This window comes from Pituophis catenifer, unplaced genomic scaffold (genome assembly GCF_029215685.1).
Source record: "Pituophis catenifer annectens isolate HBS135680 unplaced genomic scaffold, rPitCat1.0.hap2 SCAF_1, whole genome shotgun sequence".
Lineage (NCBI taxonomy): Eukaryota > Metazoa > Chordata > Lepidosauria > Squamata > Colubridae > Pituophis > Pituophis catenifer.
Window position 1 is genome coordinate 235,061,701 of NW_027256881.1, and position 24,543 is coordinate 235,086,243.

At 36.3% G+C, this 24,543-nt stretch overlaps 1 protein-coding gene across 2 annotated transcripts in view; it reads right to left on the reverse strand.

The window, feature by feature from the left end:
• Positions 1-24,543, reverse strand: part of KDM2A (lysine demethylase 2A) — a 67,541-nt gene that overhangs the window by 37,804 nt on the left and 5,194 nt on the right. For both annotated transcript variants that reach the window (XM_070957264.1, XM_070957271.1), the window contains exons 4-5: positions 5,144-5,282; positions 496-574 (exon numbers count right to left, since the gene is read on the reverse strand). In XM_070957264.1, the coding sequence (XP_070813365.1) occupies positions 496-574; positions 5,144-5,282 (218 nt within the window). The remainder of the gene's footprint in view (positions 1-495; positions 575-5,143; positions 5,283-24,543) is intronic.

Sequence of the window (24,543 nt, forward strand, 5' to 3'; positions counted from 1 at the left end):
GAATGGCAAATGCAGTGTTGAGTCCAAAATACTGTGTGCTGAACACTGGTCTAGAGATAATTGGCTTCTTCCAAATTAAGACAGATAGTTGTATTACCTGTGTTATCTATCACATTGTTCCAAAATTCATGACTGGATGACATTTGTCCAACATCTTCAGACCCAGGGAAGGCATTTTAAGGACCGGATTGTACCCTTATTTCTATAGTAACTAAAAGTGAACTCACAACTTATGATCAGTAACCTTAAAATCTCTATAGATCTTATACTAAATATTGCATCTAATACATGCAATTATCTTCAACTTCAATATTATGTACATTAAAATAAGCTTTAGAATAATCAGTTGAGTCTCTTCCTACATTAGTCCCATCTCCAGTCATTGTCAGAAACTTGGGAAAGCACAAACAAAGCATTCTGGCTCAGTAACACATTATCTTATAGGGGAAATAGTGACCTTGTCTAATATCAAATTGTTATTTTTCCACCACTCACTTTATTCCAAGACCATCGCAATTCTTGAAGATCAAAGGATCTCGTAAACCACCACGTTGAATGTACTCCACATTGAAGTCTGTTCAAGAAAAAAAATGGTTTGTTAGCGAAAACTAGCAACCAAATGAGAACCCCAAAAGACAGCTGGAATGAAAAAATAAGAGTGAAAAATAAAATGATTTTTCCTACTTAATTACTTCCCTATTGGAAAAAAATGTTATTGGCACAGATAATGAAATATAACTTTACTGATAATATACTAATGAAGAACTGGCTTATTTATTAAACATATCTGCTGTGTGCTATCCAGAACTGTTTTGAAAAAATAGGTAGGATATAAATATTTTTAAGTGAATAATTGAGCTGGACAAAGAGACTTATGAAAATTCTTAACCACGTTATCCACTATAACAGAGATATATATATATATATATATAAAACCTGGGGCACCAGAGCTATGTAAAAGTCCCAAAAGCTCGTGAGACCTAAATTTCTGTCAAAATTATAACTTTTATTACAACAGAAGGAAAAATTATTCAAACATAATAATAAAAATGAACTGTTCGTTACAGTTTTCAAATAGAACTTTAAACTACTATATGGTCTGGACTTATGGCTCCTGCTCAAAGAGCAGGTGGCAGATGTGGCTAGGAGGGCCTTTGCATATCTTCAATGTGCCAATTGTGTCCATACTTGGACCAAGAGGACCTGTGCACAGTAACTCACCCCCTTATAACCTCTAGGATAGACTACTGTAACATGCTCTACATGGGGCTGCTCTGAAGACCATTCAAAAACTTCAACTAGTGCAGAATACGCCATGTGTGCGTGGTAAATGTGCCACATACAAGGTACCACTTCTGTGGATTGGTTGCCCAGTGTGTTTCCGGGTGCAATTCAAGGTGCTGCTCATTATCTTTAAAGAACTAGATGACTTGAAATTGGCGTACTGAAGAGATCTCCTCTTTTCAAGAGTCTCTACTCGTTCAACTAATTTAGCAGAATGGACTTGCAGATCCCATTAGTCAAAGAGTGCCCAAGTAGCAGGGATTTTTCCACAGGGCCCCTGTTCTATGGAACATCCTCCCTTTGGAGGGTTGAATGACTCCAACCCTACTAGGCTTTCCTAAGGCCCTAAAAACTTATGTTACCATGCTTGGAGTACTGAATGGGTTAAGGGCCCTGTTTCCTGGCTGTATTGTTAACTGCCAAATATCTTGTTCCTGTGTATAATTAATCTGTATGTTTTTAGTACTTTTTGAATTGTAAGCCACCAAGAATCATTGACTTTGATGGGTGGCTATAGAAATTGAATGGATGAATGAATGGATAAATAGGAGATTCAAACAATAAAACGAAATACCATTAGTATTCCAATCTCCTCTACTTAATTAATTATGTCCTAATAATTTTTGCCCCAGGAGTACTAAATACTAGAAGAAACTATTTCTTCTATTGGAAAGGCTGCTGTAGTTACTTATGCCATGCTTGCACAGATGAAGCGAACAGGAATGTTTGAATACTGATCATAAAATGCATCACCATAAGGGGGTTACACCACCACTGCCTTGTTAGGAAGCTCTTTACAATATATTCTTCTGATATCTATACCACAATTGTTTAAAAAAATAAACTGTTACACGTAAGCTAAAAATACCAGGGCTATGCATACTTCAAGAATTATTCAGAAGTGCTTTGGAATTCATGCATGCATTGTACCTCTTGGCTATCTATTAAAGCAGTTCTTTTTCGGATTCCTGTGCTTTTGAATAATTTTCAAGGCATGCAAAGCCTTACAAAATAAATAGAACAACAACAAAAACACTAAAATTGTCAAATAAGGCACAAGTAGGGGGCCAAGGAAGAATCAGTCAGGGAGTTTAACAATTACTACCGTAAATACTATATGGCTGTCAAAATCTGGACTTTGCAAAGAGTTCCACAATCAGTTAACTTTCAATCAGTTGTCTGGAGCACTAATATAACTGCCTCATTTGTCAGTAAGTGACACATTATTTACTTATTTATACCATTTATATGGCTGCTCAAGTTATCCAACATTACTCTGGGCAGTGCATAAAATTCAACAGAACCTAACAAAAGGAATACAAAATAGTGCCCCATAGTGCTTTACAGCACTCTTGAGTGGTTTACAGAGTCAGCATATTGCACCCAACTATTTGGGTCCTTGTTTTACCGACCTTGGAAGGATGGAAGCCTAAGTCAACCTTGAGCCAGTCAAGATCAAACTCCTGGTTATGGGCAGAGTTAGCCTGCAATACTGTATTCTAACCACTGTGCTACCATTGCAAAGCATAATTAAACATCATAGTCCAGCATACCAAAAGCCAAGGATCATCTCTTGATAGCCTTTTTCAAAGGTCAGCGTTTATTGGCTAGTTTATAAACATATTACCATCCAGCTTTAGCCTCTGAAAAAGTGACATTATTAGATCCATCATAGATTGATGTTGCCCAAAGAAATTAGTACAACTTGACATGTGAAGTTTGTCAGCATAAATTTCCCAATTTCAATGATGGATACAGTATATACTAAGAAAGTACTAATTTCTCCTTATTACATTCTAATTTAATAGATTAATTAAAGGAGATTTCAAAACTACTTGCAATCTATATAGAAATGGTGCACACATATATTGAAAGGAACTTACTTTTTTCAGAATATACCAAAGTCAAAATTTATTCATTTAGTTTGATCTCTGTATTTGCAGGGGTTATATATCAACATTGTTGTGCAAAAATTCTGAAATTCTGTGACAATCTGTCCTCTGCATTATATAGTCAGCTTTCTGCGCCAACTAAGGAAGCTCAAACTGCCCAAGGAGCTGCTGATACAATTCTACAGAGGAATTATTGAGTCTGTCATCTGCACCTCTTGTTCAGTTCTGGTTCAGTTCTGCAACCCAACAAGACAGACACAGACTTCAGAGGATAATGAGAACTGCAGAAAAAACAATTACTATCAACCTGCTTTCCATTGAGGACCTGTATACTGCACGAGTCAAAAAGAGGGCTGTGAAAATATTTACAGACCCCTCGCATCCTGGACATAAACTATTTCAACTCTTACCCACAAAACAACGCTATAGAGCACTCCACACCAGAACAACTAGACACAAGAACAGTTTTTCCCGAATGCCATCACTCTGCTAAACAAATAATTCCTCAACACTGTCAAACTATTTACTAAATCTGCACTACTATTAATCTTTTCATCGTTCCTATCACCCATCTCCTCCCACTTATGACTGTAACCTTGTTGCTGGTATCCTTACGATTTATATTGATTTTGTTTCCTGATTGCTTATTTGTACCCTATGACTATCATTAAGTGTTGTATCTTATGATTCTTGATGAATGTATCTTGTCTTTTTATGTACACTGAGAGCATATGCACCAAGACAAATTCCTTGTGTGTCCAATCACACTTGGCCAATAAAGAATTCTATTCTATAAAGAATTCTATATAGCCTTAGATGTTTTCTACACATGCTAAAGCATTTATACATGCACCTAATGTCAAGTTAAGAGTATCTAACACAGAAACCTATAACGCAAAGGTTACAACCCATCCTATTTACTATGTATTGAAGATGCATATGCCTCACCATCATTCAGGGTGAATGCTGTGAGTGGCAGCCAGAATTTTAGTATGATAAATTTCATATTGCCACAGCAAAAACAGAATGTATGGCGAGGATGGAAACCCAACAACATTATATTTTCAGGCCATCCAACTCTGAAATTATTCTGGGAGGCTTTACCAAATTAGAACAACAACATTATATAAAACTACAACTATATATAAAACAACAACTCTCTGAAAGAATAGAATCATCCTCCCGCATACTCCTTCAGCTTAAAGTGGTCCCTATCCTAACTCAAGGTTTGGGAAAAAAGCCAAATTTTTAAAGAATGGTTGAAGGTGGGTAAGATGGTGGCCCTATAAATCCCTGGAAGATAATATTCCAAAGAGAAAATGTAGTAACAAAGAAGGTCTGCCTTTGGGTTCCTCCTACATGGTTTGTTTAATCAATGGGACTGGAAGCAAGAGCACACAAGACAACTAGTCCCTCAAAAGGACTAAAAAAAGCAAAGTGCAGGATTTTATCTTCCATCCCAATGCTGCGATGAGGAAAGGAGGAACTACATGCTCCTGTATGATAAATTATTCTTGCTTTTCTGACATTACGCTAAAAGTTTATGTATAATATTTTGAATACAGCTTACATAGCAGAATCATAAACTAGTACGGGGAGAAGGAAGATAGCGTTTTATTAAAGATTGCCTATCCCATTATGTTATGTCAGTACTTTATATTTATTTAGGAAATTCTAAACTACCAAAAATATATATACTCTTATAGATGAAAAACTGTGTTTTTTTCATTTATTTGTGATTTTGTATCATTTTTGCTATAATTTTAATTTTCAAATGCTCTAGTATTATAAGAAACACCAATTAAGTTTCTAAGAAAGGGGCTGAATTTTTTTTAGAATTTTAACATTTATTGAGCCCAATAGCATCAGAGAGAATAATAACCAAAATTGCTTTGTCACAGCAGTTAGGTGAAATGCTCATATGTATCCTCACCTTGGAAAGTCAGCATGGTAGAAAGGACACTCACCTTTGCCTTCCATGAACACTACAAAGTTGGCATTATATTTGTTGGTAGAAAGTTTTTCTTCAAGGTCAAATGTTCGCTTGCCTTCAATTTCATCATCTGAGATGCCATCATCCTCATAGCGTCGTCTCATAGCACCACGCTGTAGAAGCAATTGAAAAACATAAGAACAGGATGAACCATAGGGAAGAATCTAGCAGCCAGGTAGTTCCCAAAATAAGCTATACACATTTTAATTACAGTATTTGTTTTAAAATAGACACAGATAAAACAATATAGAAAACAAATAAAATAATTAATGTCAAATAAATTACCGGATATTTATGCAGTTGCAGTATCAAAACACAAAATAAAATAAACATTTGAACAGAAAACTCCTTAAAATTAATAAGCTAAATGTATATAAATCAATTAAATATAGTATATATTCATTTAACTACAATTTATCAAATTAAGCATTAAAATAAGTATTTTCTTGTAAAATATTATGAAATATAGGTCAAACATATTGTATCAGTTCTTGATTACTAAAAACCTCCAGTTATATAAAAAATTATGTAACTTTTATTCCGGTCTTTAATATTCAGGGTAATTCCAATCTTATAGTACAGGTAGTCCTTAACAAATAATCATTTGTTTAGTGACTATTTGAAGTTACAATGGCACTGAAAAAAATGACTTATGACCAGTTTTCACACTTAAAACTGTTGTAGCATCCCATGGCCATGTAATCAACATTCAGGCACTTGGCAACTGGATATATTTATGACAGTTGCACTGTCCCAGAGTCATTTGACGATCATTTCTCACCTTCCCAGCCAACTTCCAAGAAGCACAGTCAATGAGGGTAGCCAGATTTGCTTAATGACAGCATGATTCACTTAACAACTGCAGTGATTCTCTTAACAACTGTGGCAAAAAGGATGTAAAATGGGGCAAACTCACTTAACAACTGCCTTGTTTAGCAACAGAAATTTTGGACTCAATTGTGGTCGTGAGTTGAGGACTACTTGTATCCAGTGGTGAAACCTGAACCGGTTTACTACCGGTTTGCTGGCCGTGCATGCGCGTTATACGCCAAATGTTAGCGCGCATTCAGTGCACACCTTGAGCTTGTTTGGAAGTTCTAGCAGAGGAGCGCAGCTATCGTATACCCTTGACCGAAGATCGGTACACTCCTTCCATCTGGGATGGTCATCCTCTTCCACCGAGTGCGCAGCTTCGGGAGGGACGCACATGGAGCGGTGAGGGGACACCCGCCTAGCCAGCCAGATCAGCCGAATCAACCCTGGCGATCAATGGGGTGACAGATGTCGCAGCCAGATCACCCTCACATCCACAGTGCACACCAAACGTGAGCTGTGCGCGCGCACGTGCAGTGCGTGCCAAAGGGAGGCTTGGGAAGGTAAGTCGAACAGCTGTTGTAACTCCGACCTCCGAGCCTGTCTTATCAAAGGGAGAAGACTCCGAAAGTGAAGGAGAGGAGTTGGCAAGGCCTCCCTCTCCAGAACCCTCTCTGGCAATGCCTCCTCAGGTGTCCTCCGAAGGCCAAGAGATAGGCCAGGGGACAGGCATTTCGGAGCAGCCGCAGTTGGACAGCGATGGAGATGAGTCTTGGCTGGACCCCCGACAGCGTTGCAGAGATAAGCGCGCGCAGCAGAGGAAGAGGAGTGCCAGAGATTAAGCTGAGTCACTGGACCACACCCCACAGGGGATAAAAGGGGGTGTGGTGGCCAGTCAAGCCTTGTGACGAACAAAACTGAAAGCTAGCAAGTCATTCTGCATTTCTGGAACTTTGTTATATGCTCTGCTTGGATAGATTTTTGGACTGGACTTGACTATTCTTTGGCTTTTGTGGACTTACTTTGATGTTTCGGATGGAGGAGAAAAACCTCCCTTTGTAAGTAAAAACTTTTGGCAAGCAGCCACTGGCTTGCTGCCAATTCTGTTATCAAAGGAAATTCTTGTCTGCTGGTTTATTTTAACTCTTGGTCGACTGCTGGTGTGTGTATGTGAGACGGGGACAGAACAACAGCGCTGGAGGTGTGTGTGATCAGCTGTGGCGCACATGGGAACCTTTTAAAAAACTTTTTAAAAGCATTTTCTACTACCGGCTTGGGCGAATCGGCAGTAAAAAATGCTTTAAAAAAGTAAAAAAACCCGGTTCCGACGATCGCGCAGCACAGCTGTGATCGTCGGAGCCTCTTTTTTTAAAAAAAACTTTTTAAAAGCACTTTTTTACTACCTAATCGCCTGAACCGGTAGTAAAAAAATGCCTAAAAAGTAAAAAAAAAAAAAAAAAAAAAAAAAAATCAGACGATTAGGACTTTTTTTTTTTATATAAACTTTTTAAAGCATTTTTAACTGCCTGTTCCAAAGAACCGGTAGTAAAAAAATGTTAAAAAGTTAAAAAAAAAAAAAAAGTTCTGACATAGTGCATTGCTCAGTTGATCGTCGGAACTTTTTTTTTTTAAACATGTTTTTTTACTACCGATTTGGGGAAGCAGTAGCATTTTTTACTACCAAATCGGGCAAACCGGCCCGAGCCAGTAGCTTTTCACCCCTGCTCGTATCCAAGTTATTCCTCATTCCCATCCCATAATCAATATTCCTCAAAAGGTCAGATTCCACAATTTTACTTTTTAATAATACTTATATGGATATCCATCTTATATACAACAACCTTGTTTAATTCACAGCAAAACTGACATAGAAAATATTGCCGCCAACAATCTGGGTCCTCATTTTACCCATCTCGGAAGGATGGAAGGCTGAATCAACCTTAAGCCTGATGAGATTCGATCTGCCAAACTGCTGGCAGCCGGTGATCAGCATAAGTACCCTGCAGTACTGCACTCTAACCACTCCGCCACCGCAGCTCTTATAATAGTTTCAGTGTGAAACTAATTCCTTAAAACAATGCAATCTCCATTGTGCTATTACTTAGTCCGTGAATGTGTATTGACACGTGCATAGATACATGAAGCAAATTGAACAGAGATTAAAATATTTGAGATAGAGGAATAATAATAATAAATAACAACAATAATACCAAGGTGGTGTAAAAGGGTGGTAAAGTATTATATATTGTGATATTAATTTGGATTTCATCTTGTAGAAGCCATGGGGGGAGGGGAGGGGGGTTAGGGAGCGGGGGGGGGGGGGGGAAAGGGGGAAAAAATTTGTATTTGAAAAACTTTTTCAATTAAAAAAAAAATAATACCAAGGAGCATTCAAAGGCAGTGGAATGTTGCAAGCACTTTAGGGAGCTGAAGAAGAAAAAATAGCATTGGAAGAATATCTGAAGGACACTGAAGAAGATGCACTGAAACTAAAACACCATGAAGGCTTATTAAATACCAAAGAGACCAAACTATAAGAAAGCCCAAATGAAATGTATCACCATTAATCAACTGGAAAAGGAACAGCTTTACATGGAACAGCGTATAAACTGTACCTTTATTATTAAATAGCATTTGCCTATCCCAGGTCTTTTGGAAGGACTTGATAGGTGAACAAAAATGCCAAATCTAATCTAAACGTCTGGCTGACTGTGTATCTAACCATAATACCGAATCAGATGACAACATTTAAGGCAAGGAACTGGAGCATGTCCACTTTATCTAACTTGGTGGGAATGGGCAGATATACCAGTTCTGCAAACAGCTTGGTCCTGTGACATTCATGTTTTTAAAAGAAATAACTAGCAAGTTGAATTGCACATAAAAATAAACTGACAGTCACCAGCTCTTGCAATAGCAGCAGGATCCCTAGAATTGCCTGTGCTGCTGCATTCTGGACCACTTATAATTTTTAATGATCTTCAAAGGCAGTCCCATGAAGAGCATTCTGCAATAAACCAGTACGCTCCCATAGAGAGAGGCTCCTCCGGGTGCCGTCGGCCAAACAATGTCGACTGGCGGCCCCCAGGGGGAGAGCCTTCTCTGTGGGGGCATCTACTATCTGGAACGAGCTCCCCCCGGAGATACGGAGGATCCCGGATCTGCGTACCTTCTGTCACGCGCTCAAGACTTTCCTATTTCATCAAGCTGGCCTGACCTAAGTCTTTCCCCTTTTTAAATGGAAATTTTAAATTTGGTTTTAAATTATTGGGGTTTTAAATTGGTTCACCCAAATTATTTAATTCGTTTTAGTTATTTTAAATTTTGTATCTATATGTTTTATTCTATGGCTGTTCACCGCCCTGAGTCCTTCGGGAGTAGGGCGGTATACAAATTCAATAAAATAAAATAAAATAAAATAAAATAAAATAAAATAATAAAATAAAATAAAATAAAATAAAATAAAATAAAATAATAAAATAAAATAAAATAAAATAAAATAAAATAAAATAAAATAAAATAAAATAAAATAAAATAAAATAAAATAAAATAATAAAATAAAATAAAATAAAATAAAATAAAATAAAATAAAATAAAAAAATAAAATAAAATAAAATAATAAAATAAAATAAAATAAATAAATAAATAAATTAATCAGGAAGTTATCAGGGCATGAGTAAATGGGTTCCTCCAAGAATGGGTGCCTCCAAGAATGATGCAATTGGCACAAAAGATGAATTTGTTCAAAGGCATTTCTCCTTCAGCAAGAGCCACAAGTCTAGAATGAAATTCAAATAGTGCACTAACTCTGTCTGGAAGATAATTACACCATCTAAAATAAAAAACATAACAGCTCTCCAGAAATTGTGACCAATAAGAAGCCTCTGCAGTCATATGACCTGGATTTGATCCCTCTAAAATGGCAGCCATTTTTAGTTTTGTGACCTCCCTTTGGGACCCAGAAACTGCTTGGAGTTAGAACAGGCAACTTCTGAGGCCCATATGGTCATGCAGTTTTTTTCATTTGGTCATATGACCAATCAAAATCCAGGGACTTTGCAGCCAGTGTACTTTTTTTTCCCTCCCTCACTGCTGCCAAATGGAGGACAAGAGGAGTAAATCTCTTGTTGCTTCTTTCATTGCTGTTGCCTTGAGGACTGGAGTAGTGTACTTGCCTTTGTATGTACTTTAAAATATTTTTTTCATTAAAGTACTGTGCTTGTTTCTAAGTACTTTATAAAGATAAAAGTATTTTTCATTACAGGTAGTCCTTGATCTACAACAGTTCATTTAGTGACCGTTCAAAGTTACAATGGCACTGAAAAAAGGCACTTATGACCGTTTTTCACACTTACGACTGTTGCAGCATCCACATGGTCATGTGATCAAAATTCAGATGCTTGGCAACTGGTTCATATTTATGACTATTGCTGTGTCTCAAGGTCATGTGATCACCTTTTGCAACCTTCTGACAAGCAAAGTCAAAGGGAAAGCCACGTTCATTTAACAACCATGCCACTAATTTAACTACAGTCATTCACTTAACAACTGGGATAAGAAAGGTCGTAAAATGGGGCAAAACTTATTTAACAAATGTCTTACTTAACAACAGAAATGTTGGGCTCAATTGTGGCTATGAGTCGAGGACTACCTGTACTGTGCTTGTTTGTATTTATCTTGAAATTGCTTGCAGAAATACTAGCCAGCCCCTACTGAAAGCAAATTTAGTACTGTAAAGTTCCTTTGCATTATACTGTATTGTGTTTGTTTGCACATGTTTGAGATTGCTGCACAAATACTAGACAACATCTACAGAAAGCAAAGATATTGTGAAGTTCTTTATTGCTCTACAGTACTCTGCTTTTGGTTTGAGAGTTAGTACGTACTGCTATAGATTGCTTGTAGAACAGCTGATGGGAGGGCAACAGGCAGGAGAGCCCTTCAAATCTCAAGCTCTTGCTTTACTTAACAAGGTCATTTAATAAAGAAGCAAACAGCAAGCCTGATCTTCGTTCACTTAATGACCTGGTTGATTTGCTTAACAAGCATAGTAAAAAAATGTCACACAAATGAACCCAATTCATTTTATGACAGTTTTGACATATGGTCCATTAGGGTCACACTTTGAGGACTACCTGTATGCAGGATTCATTACTTCAGGCCAATGTTTCTTAAACTTTATATTCTCAGAATCTCTTCCCATTTTTATAATGTAAGAAGGAGCTTTTGTTTGTATGGGTTATATTTAATGATATTTACTGCATTAAAAATTAAAATTCATCTATTCAAGGAATATTTTATTGTAAAATAATAAAATTAAACCCATTGGATATTAACATAAATAAAATATTTATGAAAAACATTTTAATGAATAAAAAATAATGAGAAGAGTTACACTGTTTTGTATTTTTACAAGTATCTTCAAAATCTGGCTGATAAGAGTTTTTCAGAGACCTAAGGGTCCTCACACCATACTTTAAGAAACAATGACCTAGGCAAAAGGGGTTGAAATATTTTCTTAAGTCCAGAGCAATGAGATAACATTGCTTAAACTCTTCCCAGATAACCAAACTAGTATGTGCCTCAGTCAGTTCCATAGGATCTGCACAGCTGGAGTCCAACTCTGCTCGAATAGACTTCACAGCAACTCTGCAAGGGCTCTCTCTGCCCCTCCTTATGCAAGAGTGACCTGGTAACCCAAAACAGGGTCCACTGGCTAGCTATCTGCAGATACAATAAGAGCAGCAGAGTGAACTTACTCTAGTCTAGTGAAAAGAAAGACTACGGGTGATGTAATAGCAGTGTTCCAATATTTGAGGGGCTGCCACAAAGAAGGAGGGGATCAAACTATTTTCCAAAGCACCTGAAGGCAGGACAAGAAACAATGGATAGAAACTAATCAAGAAGAGAAACAACCTAGAACTAAGGAGAAATTTCCTAACAGTGAGAACAATGAAACAGTGATGCCTATGGAAGTTGTGGGTATTCCACCACTGGAGGTTTTTAAGAAGAGATTGAACAACCACTTGTCTGAAATGATATAAGGTTTCCTGCCTGAGCAGGGGATTGGACTAGAACCAAGGTCCCTTCCAATTCTGTTATTAACTCATTTTGCTGCTTTTTTGTCACATGTTAAGTCCTAATGAAGGCTCTTACCTATATCTGGTTGGCCTCACCTTTCATCTTTCTCTCGTGTCTCTTAGGTCTGTTCATCTCACAGAACTCCTATATAGACCAGGATACTTTGCAGGATACATGATTGCAAAGTTCATAGAGGCAGAATTATTGGAATATGCTCATTCCAAGCTGTGATTAAGGCCTTGGCTAACCATGAAGTAGAGCTTGAGGAATAACTCCAGGTTTTCTCGGAAACTCAATTAGGTTCATCAGTAGCCTGGGATAGGACAATCAAGAAGTCTAGGTGTCCTAGCACTCCAGGATTAAAAAGGCATAAACTGTCTATGGCACTGGACTAATGCTAACATCCCTGAACCTCAGATCATGATGTTACTGTGGTTTAGCTTAAGCAGTAAGAGAAGCAGTATAGTATATACCCAAAGACTAATCAACAATCATTCCATACATTCTAATTCGGTTTTTATATATGAATGAAGCAAATCACAGAACAGTTCAGAACACAGCTCAAGAGATTGCCAATTTTGCGGTGAACATTTTCCTATTTCCATAGCATTTTCTATTTTTCCTTATCTGTTTAATATTTTTATTAAATGTAATAAATTTTAATAATTTTATTTATAAAAACTAAACTGTGTTAGTTAATTAGTTAAGATGATTTATTTCCTATAGGCAGCTTTGCCTATATGACAAGGTTAAAATATATTCATTCTACCCATTAATGGCCCAGTTCTTCTGCAAAATGTACTGTATACACTAAACTGTAAACAAAAGCAGTGCAGCAATAAAATATATGATATTGTATATACCTGATAATGTACATTTTATGGATTATTAAGGTATAAGAGGACATGTTATAGCCCTCTTTCCAAACCTCAGCACTTAATGCACACAAGGTTTTATTGAAACCAACAGACTCAACGATACTATACGCAGAACTGGTGTCCCCCTGTCCCATCACTTTCAACTTGAGAATGCACAGCCTGAATATCAGCAGAGAGGTACAATGAGCCATGTTATTATGGCTCATGTATCCTTTAATGCAAAGAACACATTATTAGTCTACAGAAATAGGACCCTAAGTTATTTAATTCACAATTTTGAGGTTGTCTTGTTTGTTGGGATCTTCCAGATTCCCTAGAGATTTAGAGCATCCCTAGATAGACTGTTTTATTTGCATTATGTTGCTGTAGAAACATAAGTGGATGTAAACAAGATACATTATCTCTAACTAAGCTCTGCTTTCAAAATCACATCTGAAAAAGCCTCAGCACCCAGCTCAAAAGACAGAAGACTATTTGGCTTTACTCAGCCTATGCTTAGACTGTTCCCTATATCAAAAATCTCTGGACTCCACATATAGTCCAACATGGTCCTAATATATAGTTTAGCCTATGTTTGAGTCTGTTTTATGTCCTTGTGTTGAGGAAATCAACAAATATTTTTGATCTTAAATATTTTGTCAGTAATAGCATGTTTATTTTCTCTACCACTAGCAAGCTTTGTAAAATAAATGCATCTATTCAGCCAATATTTAATCTCAGATTACAGTTTTGCCCACTGATAAAGGGGAGTAAACATCAAAAAGAGCTGGGATTGGGAACTCTCAAAAGTCCCTATTCTATTGATCACGCAGGCAGTATAGATGTCAGAGTAAAAAAGATGAAATGAGTCATCTAGCAATGCTAGCATTTCTGACCAATGCTACCAATTTTACATTTGGAAACAATGGCTGTTCTGCGCTTGCTTTAAATAGCGACTATCAGTTATTATACAAAAGGAAGGTATTAGAGGACCCCCTTTTTATTTTATTTTCACAAAAGGGGCTAAAATCTAGCAGTGTGTGTGTCATGGAAATGATAATAAAGTTTTACTCATTGTTTCTGTTGCTCCCCATGCAACCTTTCTCTCTCCCCCCCCTCTATCCCACAGATTTGGTTCTGTTATGGAATTGAAAATGTCCTTGAAGTTACTGAATTGAAGATTTATAAGGGACAGAACAAGACTAAGAGTGAATGGTGAAAAGCCTAGTGGAACTGTTGAGTGCAAATGAAAAAAAATGGAACTGATCTATCCAAACACCAGAAATGGGCCAATAAACAGCATCGTAACCCCTGCCCTTTGGAATACCCATCTCCCAGAAATTAGATTGGCCTGGGACCTGCTGGCCTTTCCCAAGGTCTTAAAAGACATAGTTTTGTCACTGGGTGTTGCCATCTCGATGTGTGGCAGAGCCTATGCAATGGTTATGTTGATTTACTGCTGTTGATTCTATTTGTCTTTTTTACTCCGGCTGTTAATCATGTGTGTTGTTTTTAGTGTTATGTGATTTATGATGTTTTTAATGGTTATTAGCCATCCAGAGTTGTGAATTTGAGAGAGGCAGCCATATAAATTGAAATAATAATAATTAATTAAAAATGGATATCTAGCAATGGGTTGATCATGTGGAGGGGAAGAACTTGAGGAAAAGCCAGATAGTTTCAAACAACAAAGGGAGGGAAGAATTCTTCTTAGTAATGATACTCAACACAATCAAATTGCTTTTTAAAAAGAGGCACTGAGTAGTTTGCAGTTCCTGAAGAAAAAGAAGTTGCAGGATAGTTAAGAGGTTTCTGACTACAGATACAGGTGGTAATTACAGATAAATTTGAAGAGTTACATTTCAGAAAGAAATGTTGTTTTTTGAAGCAAATCTGACCAAAGAGAGGTTAGGCTAAGTCTTAATGGCAGTTGAGATAAAAAGGCAGCACTCCATTAGTCCTCACCATCATGCTGAAGGTAGAGTTGAAAAGTAGCATTCCAAGTATTATGAAGTTACAAAACTGTCAAGTTCAGGCTGTAGCAGAAGGGAGGGCAGGGTTAATTCATTTTGTGCCCTCCTCAGTCAAAAAGCCAATTATAAATCTTATGTGGGATTAGTCTGTGCTAATTTCTCCAGGCTTCAGGCAGACTGTGTAAGATACACAGAGTGAGGAATATCATAAATTTGTTATTACTCCCATATTAGTCAAAAAAAGAAGCGGGATGCTAGTGCTTAAGAACTGTTGCTTCTGCAGCTTCTTTAGCAGCTGATCCTGAGCTGAGGGCAGGAGTGGCAGGCTGGGACATATTCTTACCCATCTGCTCTAACTGATTAAACAATTAAGTCCACCACAACTGCCACCTATTCCTGATATTGTATCACTTGATTCTGATACTCGAGCAGGATATTTATTTTATTTATTTTATTGAATTTCTATACCGCCCTACTCCTGAACGACTCAGGGCGGTGAACAGCCATAAAATAAAACACATACATATACAAAATTTAAAATCGAATAAAATGAATTAAATAAATTTGGCTGAATTAATACCCATAATTTAAAATACCCCTATTTTAAAATACATTAAAATTTGAAATTTGCACTTAAAAGGGAGAAGATTTAGGCGAGGCCAGCTTGATGAAATAACAGAGTCTTCAGCTCGCGGCGGAAGGTGCGCAGATCTGGAATCCTCCGTATCTCTGGGGGGAGCTCATTCCAGATCGTCGGTGCCCCCACAGAGAAGGCCCTCCCCCTAGGGGCCGACAGCCGACATTGTTTGGCCGACGGCACCTGGAGGAGCCCCTCTCTGTGGGAGCGTACTGGTCGGTGGGAGGCTATTGATGGTAGTAGGTGGTCCCGTAAGTAACAAATTAGCAACTTGATCCATTGTCAGCCAATCTACCAAAGGATCACACATGATAGTCTAGGAAGTCTGAAGTCATTTTTTTTCTCCACTGAAGCAAGAGAAATTGAACCTGGTACCATGGGCTGCCTCAGGCCAATGAAATAAATACTTTCTTAAGGAACTTGGTGTTCTTATGAGAAATCAAATGTTTCATATCAGTATGTTTCGTATCACTTCTTTATACAAAATATAAGATTGCTTAAATGAATAATCAATCTTATATATCATAAAGATCAACCTGTATTGGCTAGAATCTGTATGTATGCATGTTCAAAGATTACTGGTAAATCTTGAGTTTCTTTCTCTCACTTTCAATAGTTGTTGTTGTTGTTGTTGTTGTTGTTGTTGTTGTTGTTGTTATTGGATTACCTGCTGCAATTTCTTATGCTACTTTACAAATTACAGGTAGTCCCAGGGTTTTGATTTTGTCTCTTTCCAGCCCTTGCAACTCACAACTTCAATTTCAATCCTACCATTAAATATGTGATTGGCTAATATAAATTTCTGAAAACAATTTAACTAAAAATTGAATGGTTCTCTTTTTGCCTCTGTACAAGTAGTCCTCGACTTATAAGTTTGTTTAGTGACCATTCAAAGTTACAACAGCACTGAAAAAAGTGACTTATGACCATTTGTCACACTTATGACCATTGAAGCATCCCCATGGTCACATGATTTACATTCGGATGCCAGACAACTGTCTCACGTTTATGATGGTTGCAGTTTCTTGGAGTCATGTGATCACCTTTTGCAACCTTCTGACAAGCAAAGTCAATGAGGAAACCCGATTCACTTAAGAACTGTGTTACTAATTTAACAACTGCAGTGATTCATTTAACAAATGTGGCAAGAAAAGTTGTAAAATGGGGCAAAACTCAACACATTTCTCATTTAGGAACATATACTTTGGGCTCAATTGTGGTCGTAAGTTGAGGACTACCTGTAGTTGAAATAGATTTTTGTCTTATTTTCTTTTGACCCCCGAAAAAATGTTGACCTGCAGGAGCTAGATAAAATTCTGATGGGTCAGGAAAAGGGGGTATGTGGTGTCTTAATTCCCCCCCCCAATTTACCAGTATGAGGCGGGGGAAGCGAGCTGGGCAAAAAGTGTGTGGCAGTTCAAGCGATGAAATGTCTTTCGGGGTGTGTGTGTGTGTGTGTGTGTGTGTGTGTGTGAGAGAGAGAGAGAGAGAGAGAGAGAGAGAGAGAGAGAGAGAGAGAGAGAGAGAGAGAAAGAAAGAGAAACAGCAGAGGGGAACCAGATCAGGGGACGGAGCCTCCCCCGCCCAGAAGCAATGTGCAGCCTCTCACAGTAACAAGAATTGCAGGCAATTCTGGAAGATTGTGGGGAGCATTTGTGCCTGCAATTCTTGTTACTGTGACGGGCTGCATGTTGCAAAGAAAAACGAAGCGAGGCGGGGGGGGGAGGACGAAGCAAAGCAGGGGGTGCAGACCTGCCCCATGCACCCTGCACCAGCTTACCTGAAGGCCCTTCAGCCAGGCCTCCCATGCCAAACCCTCCCCCCCCCCAAGGCAGCCACAACCCTTCACTAACCTGCTTTCCAGCTCTGTTTTCTGCTGCGCGTGCAGGGCAAGAAAAGTAGTTTGTGGGACTATGGTTAAAAAAAAATAGTTCAGACCTTTCAACTTCTCCCCCCCCCAAAAAAAAAGATCTCGCGAAGTTGGAAGGTCTGAACTACCATATTTTTTCAAACTACAAAATGGCCCATCCTGAGACAGGGAAGTGATTCCTGTCTTTTACAGTCAAACTAAAAATATTTGTTTCATCAACCTTTTAAAACCGGACTGGGTTAAAAATTTTAATTGGGTGTATTTTATGGGTAAGGGGTTTTAAATTGGAGAAGCCAAAGATAATTTAATTTTGTTTTTAATTGCATTTTAATATTTGTATTGTGTGTTTTAATTTTGGCTGTTCACCACCCCGAGTCCTTCGGGAGAGGAGGCGGTATAAAAATTAAATAAATAAATAAATAAATAAATAAATAAATAAATAAATAAATAAATAAATAAATAAATAAATAAAACAGTGATTTCCTGCTTTAAGATACACTATAAGTCTTCAACCTCTGGAGCCCAATGGATACATTTGGAAATTTGACAACATGTGAAAAAGTTATCAGATTTCTAAGTGATAGCTGTATGTGGAAATCTCACAAAGTGCTGTAATTTTTAATACATATATTTTTTTCAATTTTTTTTTTTTATGCTAGCAGAACATGGCTTCAGAAAAGAGGACACAGATCATATGAATACAAATTAAAACTTAAAATAGATATCCTATTCTAATACCTTCATTATGCCCTAAAATATTAATAGGCTATTTTCAACAATTTTTAGAACTGAAAATTCAAAGGCAGAGAAAAATGTGAATTATATAGACCTCTACAGAGATATAGCAAGAAGATGTCTGCCCCTGGGAGAAAACTGTCTAAGAAAACCTTATACACAGAACAATAATATTAAACAGTCCTCAAAACAGGCAAAGTTGGATTTGACTAAAACAGCATTGCAAAACAAATCAGACCCAAGCTTATTTTCAGTGTAAGTTTCATTCCTGGAGCAAACAAACAAAAAATATGCCTTCCTGCTCACTATTCTACACCAATAACCAGCTGCATTTTGCAAAAACAAAAGAAATTAGAAGAAATTTCTCTTAAGAAAATATAATCTTCAGACAGCTGCAAAGTGTAATAATTCTCATAGTACTATAAAACAAATATGTAATGTATTTTAATGAGTTTAAGAATCTATATTTTACTTATAATTAAAAATAAAAGGCTTGTTTTACAGTCAATTGTTCTATTGTGCTCTTCAAAATACAAATGTTTGCGTGACGAATGGAAAATTGTACATATATACATTATTGATAAGTAGAAATTATGCATGTAGTCCACTATGATTTATAACACAAACTAGTAAAAGCCCTACTTAAGAATCTTTCTTGAACATACATTCCCATACTTCCAAGATACATCTCACCTACAATCCCTGTTTTTAATTTACAGTGGACAAAGATATAAACAGCTTTTTCTCTTATTCCCAAAATTTTATACAGTATTGACTTCCTCATTCTTCTTCTCCTTAAGAAATTTTAGTCTTAAAGTATTCCAACAGCCAATATCATTCTGATTGTTTTGTTACAGATCTTTACCTAGCAGCATCATTAGTGTTATTTGTCATAATTTCCTAGGCAAAAGGTATGATTTCTGTTATATACTACCTTTATTATTTTATAAATAACTCAAGGCAGCAAACATATTGATTTATCCTCCTATTTTTCCCACCATAATAACCCTATGAGGTGAGTTGGGCTGAGAGAGAGTGACTGGTCCAAAGTCACCCAGCCAGCTTTCATGCCTAAAGCGGGATTAGAACCCAGTTTCCTGGATTGTAGCTTGGTGTTAAAAAATTCAGGATAACCGATATATAGTTTATATATATAGTTTAATATAGTTTAAAAGTATTTATGTAACATTTAAACTAATTCCTGTTTCATGATATAATGTATGTATCTACCTGACTTTTCCACCAAGCCCTCTAACATGCACCAAAATAAAGGACAGTGTCTGATTTTTGGCTTTCTGCAAGACAAATACATTATTATTTTTAATACTGAAAGAGGTTTACTTTCAAAATAGCAACAAAAATGCAAAATTAAAATAATAAGGTATCTAGCATGTTTCAGTGAAGAAATTCTTCAGGGCTACTAGAATATTGTTTTCCTCATACTGCATCTTGAGAGACCACACTATCAAGCTATTATGAAACAACCAGACTAACAGATCATAGTAATCTACACTGATATTTTCAAAATAGAACAGTGCAGGTCACTCAGTAATAACACTTAAAATGCCTGAAAGAAATCAAGGACACCAGTAAGTGAATAAAAAAACTGAATTAGCTGTATTTAAACCAACAAAAGCAGTTCTGGAAGAGGTATGCATTTTTTCTAAGCAATTACATATAATTTAAGTTAAAAGCATCCTGAATTGATATAACATTCATAACAAAGAAAATTTTGTGAATTACAAGTATGGTAAGTAAGTGTATTAGATGTATAAACAATTTTCAATGTAGTTGTAAAGGAAATACAAAGGAATAAATTCCATCTATTTCTTCTATTCTATACAAAAGTCTACTAGACTTCTTTTAATTTGATAGTTATCATGCTTTATTGGAAATTGAGTCCCAAATCCATATTTGCACAAAACTGGAGCTTAACTGTTAATATGCACAAAAACATTTACTGGGAATACTAGTTTCCAAATATGAGGACTCTCAGGGACTTAATAGTTGATCCTTAATCTCTATCTTAATGAGCCCAAATGATAGAAAGACAGCATCCATCCATCCATTGCATGCATGAATGAATGAATGAATGCATGCAAGCATCCAATGTCTGGACAAAAGAGAATGTCCTGTTTTATAGACTAGGTTCAAGAACTTGCTAACTCTAAATGATATATTTATTATGGCTTAGGTATGTTGTGAACCTATCCACTCTGGTCCTTAAACATGACTTGTGGTTATGTTGTACAAACTCAATCAAGTCAATATATATGTTTTTCAATTCATAGTTAAGAAAAGCTTTATTATTTTTTACTTTAGAGTTGCTGTTGATGCACAAATTTATTTTTCTTTTTATGACCCTGTAATCCCTTTTATTAGGGCGGAGTCAGGACAACTGAATGAAGCTGAACTTTTACTGGCCGGATGCCCTTCCTTTCTACATGGAGTTCACAGCAGATAGATTCTCTTTGCGCTATGACAGAGAAACATCTGTTGGGCTGCCTAGGATTGAACTCTCAACCTTTGAGTGGCACGAGAGCATCTTCACCTCTAGGCCACTGAGCTGCTCTAGCCATATACACTGAAAAAGCAGAACAGTTAACAAAAAAACAAAATCCCAGTTAAACTGGCCAGGTTTAAAGTTAAGTACTTCTTTTTCCATTTTTCAGGTGAAGCATATGAAAACATATTTTTACACATAGGACCCCATATACTAAAACAGTACTTTAATTATAACTGAATAAGAGACAAGACAATTTTCTATTGAAAACTGCTTATAACTTGATACTTTCTTTTTTAAAAAAATCATTTTTGCCTTTAAAAAAGAAGTTTTATGCAACCACTGTTTTTGGAAACTTGTGTATTTCTGTTGAATCAACAAAATCTATTGTCTTTCAGAAAGTATTCTCTAAAATTTTGTAGTGATTCCAATGAGTGAGCAATGTGAGGCCTGTAGGCTTCATAATACCTTGGTAACCATTCTTTAATCCCCAATTGCACCATCAAAGTTCAACAATGTGCTTTTTCATTTTTGTTTTTCTTTGAAAACATGCAAATTAAGAAAAAGTCTTAACAAATGAATTTAGCACTCAAATGCCTCCTCCCCCAGGAAACAGATCAAATATTTTCAGATATGACATTATTATCAATTTATTCCTCCTTCCAGGAGACCACAATAATCAAAAAGAGATATAATGCAGTCTTTTTGTACAAAATATTGTTCCCTCCTGTTGTAAAGGATTATTTAATAAAATTACTAATCTGTCTCTAGTTGTCAATAAATATAGTTCTTTGGGATACAACTTTCATTATTTGCAGTTACTATGACATAAGTTGTATACATCTGAGGAGTACTATATTGTAAAAGTCAGCTCTAGCAAACAGCCAAAAAAGTAATGTCAAACTCTGTCAGCCAAGCAGTGTCGACTGGCGGCCCCCAGGGGGAGAGCCTTCTCTGTGGGGGCACCCACTATCTGGAACGAGCTCCCCCCAGAGATACGGAGGATCCCGGATCTGCGCACTTTCCACCATGCTCTTAAGACCCTCCTATTCCAGCAAGCCGGCCTGGCCTAATTTTCTCCCCTTTCTTTTAAATTTTTAAACTGAAATTTTAATTTGTTTTAAATTATTGGGATTTTTAATTGTCTTGGGCTAAATTATTTAATTTAGTTTTAAATTGTTTCTAACTTTTGTATTTCTGTATTTTATTCTGTGCCTGTTCACCGCCCTGAATCCTTCAGGAGTAGGGCCATATACAAATTTAATAAAACAAACAAACAAACAAACAAACAAACTCATAATAGGTTACAGTTTCTGTGAATACAGTTAATGAGAGAAATCATGCCATGTGAATTATACAAGTATTTCAACATTAGAGCCTCTTTAAATATTTATGATCTCTTCCTCTTCATGCTCTTTATATTGTACTTACTACTTAAATAATGGTTATGTTCACATAATGAACTAATATATGATTTGTTTATATGTTTGCTGAATAAGCAATAAGCCAGAAACTTTATGGCTCAGAGCAGAGTTTGTAGCCATTCACAATTATGTGTCTGCAGTGTAAGTGTGCAGGTAAGAAATTATATTAAAAATGAGTCTGCTCATTTGCAGTATAAAAAAATGTACATGGATAATAAAATCTTAATTTTACAGAATTTCATTCAGTAGAAATCAGATGCAACAGATAAAATTTGATTTCAGTCATTCCCCCAGGGAGAATTCCATTTTTTGGCTAAGTAATTTACATAAATTTATATATGATTCGATACATTTTAAGCACACTCAGATTTAACATTAGAAATTTTACTACATTCTCTGATCTTGTTTGAATTGGCTCTATTTTAGATACATACATGCATACATACATACATATTATTTGTTGAATTGCTTGCCTTGTGATTATATATTTTCTATAAGGTTCCCCCCACCCCAGTCCACTACTATATTAGATATTACATCTGTAGTAATATCTTAACTTGTTTTAAAGTTAGTGCTAATAATGCAATGAATTTCATTGGCAGGCCTGAAGGCCCAATACAAAAGATGGCTTCCAGGCCCAATACAAAAGATGGCTTCCAGGTTGGGGGTGTTACTTGGAACCCTGACATTCTTGTTCAAACACATAAAATAGATAAACTATAGCAAATTGTACAACAAACAAATCATTTTGAAGAAAAGGTTTTCTGTAACTAGTTTCCGTACCAATGGTCTACATTTACCCTTTTCAATCATGAGCTCTATCTGCAGACATTGTTCTCAACTTTTTCACATTAAAATAAAATCTGCTCCCTAAACTCAATCCATACAATATACCCCTCCTATCTTAAACTTACTTTCTCCAAACTTCTGAAACCTAGTGAATTTTAAATTAAGGTTGGGCACCAAAAGTTTTGTTGTTCCCATTAGATATAGGCGATTTAATACAATAGCAGAGTTAGAAGGGATCTTAGAGGTCTTCTAGTCCAAACCTCTGCTCGATACCATTTCAGACAAATGGCTGCCCAATCTCTTCTTAAAAACCTCCAGTGATGGAGCACCCATTACTTCTGATGGCATGGTATGCTATCTATGAAAAAAAAAAAAAATACAGGTGGGATAAAAGGTCTAAAACAAAAAGTATATCATAAGGCCCCAGGTAGAACAACAGGAGGAAAAATTACCAAAGATGGAATTGCTGCTTTATCTTAAGCTCTGCCAGACTTCTTGTGACAGAGAAAGGAAGAACTGAGATTTTACTATTCCTTTTCCAATATTCCTCTCCAACTGCAATCGGTGAGAGGAGAATTAGCCACACTAGCTACAGGGCTTTGGTCATGCATGGGAATTGGGAAGGGCAAACGAAGTTGGATAATCTCCAAGAACAGACCTTGCTCTCTTGCTGTCCTCACATGGGGAGATCTAAGATATCCTAACATTTCTGAGATATGGTCTCAGGGACACAGAGCTACAGCCAAAGGATGCTTTTTAACTATTTTTGGAATTCCAGTTCTTTATACTTCAGTAGTAACTGATATTGCTTCCTCAAAAAACCAATTATTTTCAGTAGCAAATATTCTTTCTTCCCCTTTATATTTTTTTCTTCATTCTACAAAGCTGGAGGATGAATTTTGACAGCATATAATAGAATGTATGAAGTTTGATAAAATAATTATAATATAAACAATTCTCCTTCTGTGGGAATAGAAATAGTTCTTGAGTATTACAAAATTCACACAGAACTGGAGGGCTAATTTCCTATCTCTTGGTGCTTCAACAGTCCAGATGTATTTAATTATTTAATATTCCAGATGTATTTAATATTCCACTATGTATAAATGACATAACATATAATCAAGATACAGTGATATTTCAAAGTCTTGAGTAGGTCCTTTAAATGCCAGTCCAAAAGTTGTAAAACTGTTTTTAAAAATAATTAGAATTCACATTTGTATATTGCATTTTTAATAAAAAATGTGCAATACACAAATGTGAATTCTTATTATGTTTGTTTAAATCAAGCTTTCAATTCAAACTAATTGCTGATAGGTAACTCCCAGCACACCGAAGTCCAAATATATATTTATTTTCAGCTCACCTACTCATTATAATAATTTATGTGTGAACCAGTCCAGTGTTATTAGCTTAAAAACAATTCTAAAAATCTTAACTTGTATCTGTATACATGCAATGAATTTATATATTAAAATTAGTGAGAAAACCTGTAGTAAAAGGTTATTAGAAAATACAATCACAACAGTGTTGTTTTAAACTTTAATCTTCTATCTTTAGTACCTACAAGAAAAGTCAAGATTCCTACAAATTTTAAAATGTGATGATGCTGACAATTAATAGCAGCCAAACAGGGCCAGCATACTTAACACTAACTGATATACATTTTTTAGGAAGAGAATGACAATTATT